At 30.3% G+C, this 8,695-nt stretch overlaps 1 protein-coding gene across 4 annotated transcripts; it reads left to right on the top strand.

Moving 5' to 3' along the window:
• The first annotated feature begins 477 nt into the window (after positions 1-477).
• Positions 478-5,340, top strand: LOC115987495 (UPF0481 protein At3g47200-like). Of its 4 annotated transcripts, none has more exons than XM_031111069.1 (3): positions 478-760; positions 2,250-2,322; positions 3,867-5,340. In XM_031111069.1, exon 3 carries the CDS (start codon positions 3,879-3,881, stop codon positions 5,217-5,219), a length of 1,341 nt encoding a protein of 446 aa, XP_030966929.1. In that variant the 5' UTR covers positions 478-760; positions 2,250-2,322; positions 3,867-3,878; the 3' UTR covers positions 5,220-5,340. The 4 variants fall into 4 exon arrangements, with proteins under 4 accessions (XP_030966929.1, XP_030966928.1, XP_030966927.1 ...); XM_031111068.1 differs by having other exon boundaries at positions 479-760; positions 2,193-2,322; XM_031111067.1 differs by having other exon boundaries at positions 479-760; positions 2,224-2,322.
• Positions 5,341-8,695: the final 3,355 nt, after the last annotated feature.

Here is an 8,695-nt window from a genome sequence, read left to right on the forward strand (position 1 = left end):
TTTTAATAAAAAAAAAGAGAATTTACTGGTCCTCAACTTTTCATCCCAGAAACCAAGAATCATGAGTAAAAATTAAGATCTTTTCTATTACTCACTTTTTTTCCTTCATATTTTTAATCACCGACTTTTTAACACCCAACCAAACGCATCCATAATGCAACGTGCATATTTCTCTTATAGGTCGCACCGGGGTCCTGCTTCTAGCTACCATTCTCTGTGATTAAGATGTAAGTGAATGAGGTCATGTGATGTTTACTAAAAAACAATCAGGTCATGTGTGTGTGGATCATATTTCTCGTCACAAAGACTAAAAACAAAGTCAAGACAATGTTAATCATTTATGGGGTGTGGCCCTCCATCTTGACTGTTTGTTTTCACAGGCCAGCTTGTGAAGTTGAATAGTGACAACCTTAATAATTGTTGCCCTGAGTTAAAAAAGGCAATAGCAATGGTGATTGTTAGTTGTGACCAATAATGCACAAAGTAATGACAAGTAAATGCGACAGTTGTATGTTTGTCAGAAAAGACGTCATGGTTATGACGTAGAGAAAATAAGGGTTGGGGGTTTCACTCAATAAATAGGAGGGCAAGAAGGTTTTGAGAATTGCTATGAAGTGTACAGAAGTAGAAGATTGTTTCTTAGATGAGTGAGTTTAAGCTATGAGTGAGAAGAGAGAGAATCAAATAGTCTTAGCCTTGCTTCGTTGGACATGATCTCTATCATATTCTGCTAGTTTTTTCTTTCAAGCACAATTTGCAGGTTCTTTTCTCCATCCTTTCTGTTCAAACAGAATTTGCATGGTTTTTTAGTACATCGCTTCACTTTAATTTTTTTCTACAATATAAAGTTCGCCAAATACTGATAATCTAGTTTATTTCTTATTTCTTATTTTTTATAATTTAGTAATTTAATTGAGTTCATATTTAATAATTTTAATTAAAAAAATATACATTTTAAGGTTGGTTAATTATATTTTATAGTTTATACTTTCTAATGTGGTTTTTGCACTCAACTAATTAACTTCCTCTAACAAGTATTAGGAGACGCTAATCTCAAATAAAAAATAAAAAAAAGTTTTAGGAGATGCATTTTTTTTTTCTCTTTGGAATGTAGATTAGTTCAGTCACTTCAATATAATATATGAGCATGACACCCTAGAATATAAGAAGGAAAAATACTAGATAAGAATTATATAGAAACTCCAAATATCAACTTAATTTGATAATTATAAACCAAAAATATTTTTGAATTATCAAGAAAATTTGTCCAAACCAACCCCCCCCCCCCCCTACTCTGGCAGGCAGTCAGTTGCTTAGCTACTGTCTCTACTTTTTCGACCATCCCTCCCCTCTCCACCAACCACCCACCTCATCTATTAGGGTATTTGATTTAAACTGGATTTGTCGTAATATTGATGTCCTTTTTTACGGTGGCTTTCTATAGAAGTCAAGCTTCGGAAAATATTTTGATGAGCATTCTTAAGAATGCAACCTAACACTAGAAAATAAGAAGTTTTTTAGAATATATTTTCAATTCAAAATATTTTTAACTGGAGAATAAAAATATTCTCGAAACAAATAAAGTACAATTTTTTTTCCCCATTATGTGAGGGCGAGTAGCATATAAATATGGCAAAACGGGTCAGAATTTGTTGACCCGACCCGTAAAATACCTAACCTCAATTTTGAGTTAAAAACATAAATTTAAAATTATAGAAATGACGTCCTAAACTATTTACAATTAATTATAGACATGAAAATCTTGAGTTTATGGTGTATTAAGTATTGTTTCTGCCATATGTGGTAAGGATTTCATCACTAGATCATATCCTTGCTCCATCATCTATTAGGGCACTAACTTGTGCTTCTTGTAACAAAGCTAGTGGTGGTGAGCAAGTCTATATATATATATATATATATATATATATGGTGAGGAAAAAGATAGAAAAAGCTACCATTAGATGTAACAATTTTTTTTTTTTTTTGAGATAACTGCAATATACTACTAATTCTGCAATTCGAACAATTTTTCACCTATACTACTAAACCCCCAACTACTTTGTGCATGGAGAAGTGTCAATTAATTTACAAAACTCTTGTTATGAGCAACTTTGTAGGTAGTGGTTGCTAGTAGTTAGTTGTCCCCTCCTCCTCCCCCATATTTGAAATGATTTTCGCTCCCGATTCTCCAGCAACTCGATCTTTTGACTATGATATATTCAGCTTCAAGGATGCATCTCCACACATAGGATGCATCTGGTTTCTGTTACACCACCATGAAGGAGCATAATGCAAAGTACCTAGCCTTGCGAGCTTGGTGTGGTAAGGAATGAGTGTTTTATAGAATTCACTTGTCTCAAAAGTTTAAGAGTCTGTTTGGTATATGTGTTTAAACAATATGTTTGGTATGAATTTTTTTATAGAGTAGTTAAAGAATTTAGAAAGCTTCTCATACCAATTTTCAATTATCAAACAATGTTGCCCAATGACATTGTTGTAAATAATTAGAAAATCGTGGGACCCACTAAAGTGACAAGAAAACATAATATTCTTTCTTTCATTCTCTATGCGGCATGATTTTTCTTTTTTCCCCTTCTTGCACTTTGTTATTCTTCTTTCTTCCTCTTCTTCTTCTTTCTTTCTCTTTATTTTTTGCCTCTTTCTCCCGCACGCTCTCTGCTTCTTCTCTTTTTTTTTTCCCCTCTTTCTCTCTTGCACGTTGTCTTCTTGTTGTTGTTGTTGCTTTTTGTTTTTATTTTTTTGGCCTCTCTTGCACACTGTCTTCTTTCATTGCTGCTGTATTGTGGGTTGTGTTAATTTGATATGTGGTAAAGTTGTGTTAAGTTTGGTTGAGCCTGTGAGACCATTTTTTGGTTTGTTTATTTATTTATTTATTTATTTTTTTTAGCCCTTCACATGTATAATAGTAACACAAATAGTTTAATAATAGTAGGTGCCTACTTAATGGAAAAAAACCAATTGACGTTATAGTCTAATGATAAAGATCAATCATTATGGAGCCAATGTTACAAATGTAAATCTTTCGTATTTATACAAAAAGAAAATTAATTAGAATAGGAGGAAAAATGCTTGATTAATTTCCAAAAAATAAATGGTAGAAAAATAACATTTATTTCTTCAAAAAATAATTATAAACTGTATTATAGAAAATACGAATATTTCATTGTGTAAGGACATTTGTCTAAACATTGTCTGACACATGCACACTATGTTATTGATTTATTCTCAAAATAATAATAATAATAATAATAATAATAATAATATTAGGTGAATAATTCTCTTATACTAACGCGATTTTGTAGCTTCCTAATATTGAAGTTACTTATTTATTGAAGATTTTTTGGACTCTTTACATTTCTTAGCACAAGATAGTCCACATATCATCACTTATTCATGTTGTAATTATGCTGTCACAGAATTTCTCATGAAATAATTGTGATGCCTACATATTTTCTAAGATTTTTTGGATACATTGATAGTCGGAGTTTTGGAAAATTTGAATCATGAATATTTCCATTGAAAATATTAGATTGTGATAGTTGAGCTACAAAATTCTTATTTATATTTTATAAGTTTAAATACATGAATCTGCATGCAAACATAATTGATACACAGATTAAAATTGGGGTGCAATTAGAATCTAATTTGGATTCTTGGTTAACTTTTCTCTCAACTTTTCCATTTATATTTTATGTAAGATTTCCTTGACACCCTCTAAATTATTAGATCTAAACTCTTTTTGGTTTCAATTTCAACTGAATTGGCTGCAAATGGTGCCTCTCGGAATAAGTTTTGAAGTTGGTGATTGTATTCTAGTGCTAATGATTGTTGTTTTTTGTCACTAGGAAAAGATTGCCATGCCTACCAGTTACGCAGAAGAGACTATCCTTGACATATCACTATTTAGGGAGCCTAATTGGGACCCGGATTGTTGCATCTACAAGGTCCCCAAAAGACTTCGCAATGTAAAGAATGCAGCCTACACTCCAAAGCTTATTTTAATAGGCCCTGTTCATCACAGCAGGGAGGAACCGGAGGACATGAAGATCATGGAAACTCTGAAAAAAAGATATTTCAATATATTCTTTTCTCGAACTAAGAAAATCAGAGATGATTTTGAAAAGATCGTCGAAAAAAACAAAGATAAGATCCGCCGTTGTTATGCTGAAGAGATCACTCTACCTGAAGGGAAAAATTTTGTGGATATGATTCTCCTGGATTCTATCTTTATCATCGAGCTTTTCTTGAGGAGTACTGAAGCTAAGGAAGAAGGAAAGGATTATATACTAAGTAAACCATGGCTAAAGGATGGTATAAGGCAAGACTTGATATTACTCGAGAATCAGGTTCCATTTTTTATACTTGATGAGTTATATCAACATTTTGCTACAGGCTATCAAGATTCTTTTCTTACGCTTGCTTGTAAGTACTTTTTTATCAGCGAGGAGAAAATATGCGATGAGAAGAAAGTAAAACATTTCACTGATTTGCATAGATATTTCTTCCACCCACCCAACCGGAAACCTGGAGATCCTATTGAACATCGACATAGTGCAACAAAGCTGGATATGGCAGGATTGATATTCCAAAATAGGAAAGAAAAAGAAAAAAAAAGAGTCAATAGAGACTTACTTCAAGTAGCAATCCAAAAAGGTAATAAATTGTTGGAAATATTTCCATGTTTCAATTGCTCATGGCTCTTGCAGTGCTTACCATGCTTGAAAAAAATTCCTTTCCTGGAGAGTATGCAAACTCGCTTGGTAATCCCACACTTTGTGGTAGATAACAAAACTGAAGACCTTTTTCGAAATCTCATGGCCCTCGAGCAGTGTCATTATCCAGATAAAGCTTACATATGCAATTATATCTTGCTATTGGATTTTCTTATCAATAGTAAAGATGACGTGGAGTTGCTTGTTGAGGAGGGGATTATAGTTCACTCATTAGGTAGCAATAAAGCAGTTGCCGAGATGGTTAACAAACTTGGCCAAGAAATTGTGGAAGAAAAATCCTATTACCATGATGTTGCTGAAGATCTTAATAAGTACTACCGCAACTGGTGGAATAAAAATATGGAATCCTTGAAAACTGTTTATTTTCGAGATATTTGGAGAGGAACGGCAACTGTTGTTGGGATCATAGTCCTTGTGGTAACTGTCATGAATTTCCTTAGGCCTTTTGTGTTCAGGCATATTTAAGTTTTGTTTCTGAAATATTATCATATTAGTTGGAAGTTTGGCATTGCAAGTGTTGACTTTAAAATTGTCAATAAATTTTGTTTGTGTTATTATTTCCTTTCTAAAAAGTTCTACTTTTGTACTTCACCTTTTGGATGCTCCAAAGTCCAAACGTTGTTTCAGAACCGATCTAGAGTTCTTTATTTCCCTAAAGCTTTATCCTCTCTTTTCACTTTAACATCAGATTGTATTACATTTTACGCCAATAATTGCATTCTGCTGCTGTTGGTAAGAGTGTAGAAGAGTTTCTAAAAATTAATTTTCTCACATATAAAAAGCGGCTATGCCGCTACAATGCTTCGGTACTGTACGCTCAGTTTGCACTGTGCAAGCACTATAGTGGTAACAATGCTTTAGTGTCGTGAGTTTTTTTTTTTTTTTTTTTTTTTTTTTTTTTTTTTTTTTGTCTTTGTCTTTTCTTTATATACAATGCTTTTGGTTTAGATAACCGGCACAGGAGCTACAGTCCCTAAAGTTTTTTTTTTAATATTTATATAAGTTAGTATATATATTGTTATACTGACGCAACAAATTTCACAATTATTGACCAACACTATAACTACAGTGCCTAAAGTTTTTTTTTTTTTCAATAATCAGTTTGTGTTTTTTTTTTTTTTTTTTTTAAATATTTATGTAAGCTAGTATATATATATTGTTATACAGACACATCAAATTTCATAATATTTTCACACTTAGCTACAGTTTTTTTTTCCAGTAATCATTTTGTATTTTTTTTTTAAATATTTACGTAAGCTGATATATATATTGTTATACTGACACAACAAATTTCAGAATATTTTCACAATTATTGATATGCGAGAATGCACTAAAGCACTGTAGCTACAGTGCTTTGATTTCGTGAGTCACTTTTTTTCCAAGTTTTGAATAGTAACTACAGTGCCAAGTGGCACTGTAGCTAGTTTTTTTTTCTCAGTAATCGGTTTGTGTTTTTTTTTTTTTTTTTTCCTTTTAAATATTTATGTAAGCTGGTATATATATATTGTTATACTAACATAACAAATTTCACAATATTTTCACAATTATTATCGTGTCAATTTCTTAAAAGTCAAAATAAAATAGTAAACTATGAGACTGTGACCAATCACAATTAAAAATAAATGTTTTGAAAAAATGTTACAACACTTATTGTGCAGTGCTTTTGGTTTATTCAACTGGCACGGTAGCTACAGTGCCTAAAGTTTTTTTTTTAGTAATCGGTTTGTGTTTTTTTTTTTTTTTTTAATATTTATGTAAGCTTATATATATATATATATATATTGTTATATTGACACAACAAATTTCACAATATTTTCACAATTATTGACGTGTAAATTTCTTACAAGTTAAAATAAAATAATAAAATATGAGATTGTGATTAGCCACAACTAAAAATAAATGTTTTAAGAAAATGTTATAACACTTATTGTGCAGTGCTTTTGGTTTATTCAACTGGCACGGTAGCTATAGTCCGTAAAGTTTTTTTAGAAAATGTTATAACACTTATTATGCAGTGCTTTTGGTTTATTCAATTGGCACAGTAACTATAGTGCCTAAAGTTTTTTTTTTTTTCCTTTTTCTTTTAAATAGTTATGTAAGGTAATATATATATATATATATATTGTTATACTGACACAAAAAATTTCACAATATTTTCCCAATTATTGACTTGTCAATTTCTTACAAGTCGAAATAAAATAATAAAATATGAGACTGTGATCAACCACAACTAAAAATAAATGTTTTGAGAAAACGTTACAACACTTATTGTGTAGTGTTTTTGGTTTATTCAACTGGCACGGTAGCTACAGTGCCTAAAGTTTTTTTTTTTTTTTTTAATATTTATGTAAGCTGGTATATATATTGTTATACTGACACAACAAATTTTACAATATTTTCACAACTATTGACGTGTCAATTTCTTACAAGTCGAAAAAAAATAATAAAATATGAGACTGTAACCAACCACAACTAAAAATAAATGTTTTGAGAAAATGTTACAACACTTATTGTTATCACAATATTTTCACAATTGTTGAGCTCTCAATTTCTTATAGATCAAATAAAAAAATGCTAAGTCCACAACATTTTAACATTAATTTCTACATTGCCTAAAGGATTTATTTATTTATTTATTTTTTTCAGTTCTCAATTTGTTTTTTTTTTTTCTTTTAAATATTTATATAAGCTGGCACATCTATTAAATATATAAAAAGAGCCAAAGACTCATGAATATTTTTTTTTTAGTTTATTCAATTAGTTAGGTGCACTTTCTCTTTTCTTTTTTTCTTTTTTTTTTCCCCTTCAAGTATGCCAGTTGGTTTGAGCTTTGTTTTTGTTTTTTGTTTTTTTTAAGATCTTTATATGTTTATTTTGTACTTGCAATGCAAGTTTACATTGTAAATACACAAAAGTGGTTAATATTATACACATTTGCACAAAAAATGGTAAATATTGTACAAATTTTGTAAATGTGTACAAAATTTGCCATTTTTTGTGTCTACAATATAAATTTACATTATAATTAAGTACAATGTATAAATAGAGATATTATGAAAATGTTGTGACGCATGTGTCAATTCCTTATGGGTCAAAATAAAATAATAAAATATTATACCGAGATCTAGCACAACTAAAAATGTTGTGACATTTTGTTGTTATTACAATATATTCACAACATTTGAGATGTAAGTTATAGGTCAAAATAAAATAATAAAATATTAAACTGGGATCTATCACGGTCTTATATGAATGAGATTAACTTTTTATGACATAATTATCAAAATTCTTAAAATTAATATCTCTTTTGATTAATGTAAATCTCTATGAATTTTAAAAATCAAATTATTTATATCTTTATTTTGTGATACAAATAAAATCTAAAATTGATTCTAATCACTAATTTTTTTTTTTTCCATGGCTAGCACGTGCTGCCCTGACTAGTTGACAGAAAAATTATGTATCTGAGATCGTTAGCAACCTCGATTATGCAACCTCAGATTGATGATCCACTTCCACTCCTTAGGAATGTCCAAGAAGATTAAATAGGGTGAGTTAACCCTCAAACCAATGATCCATTTCCACTCCTTAGGAAGAAGTGGAAGGTTAGTTAAGGTCCCCCAAGAATTCAAACCTAAAGATTGGCAATTCCTATTGGTCCCCGGCTCAAGACCTGGGCCTTCCATTCATCCTAAATTTTTTTTGGATGTTTCAAGTCTCCATCAAACAAAAAAAAGCTCCCAAAATTATACTAACAATCCAAAAAATGTACTAATTTTTATAAAAGAAAAAAATATATACGTAGGTTTTTTATCCTTTCTCCATCTTTATTCATTAGGAAGGCTTCACAAATATTGAGCTAGTAAAAGTACAACATAATTGAAATTCTAAATTAATTTTTTATTTTCATTTTTTAAAATTGTTGTGAGTTGGAATTAACA

Source organism: Quercus lobata, chromosome 4 (genome assembly GCF_001633185.2).
Source record: "Quercus lobata isolate SW786 chromosome 4, ValleyOak3.0 Primary Assembly, whole genome shotgun sequence".
In the NCBI taxonomy this organism is placed as follows: domain Eukaryota; kingdom Viridiplantae; phylum Streptophyta; class Magnoliopsida; order Fagales; family Fagaceae; genus Quercus; species Quercus lobata.

Bases quoted from the DNA above. Each gene is read 5' to 3' on its own strand.
- LOC115987495 (XM_031111069.1), top strand. From the start codon at position 3,879: ATGCCTACCAGTTACGCAGAAGAGACTATCCTTGACATATCACTATTT.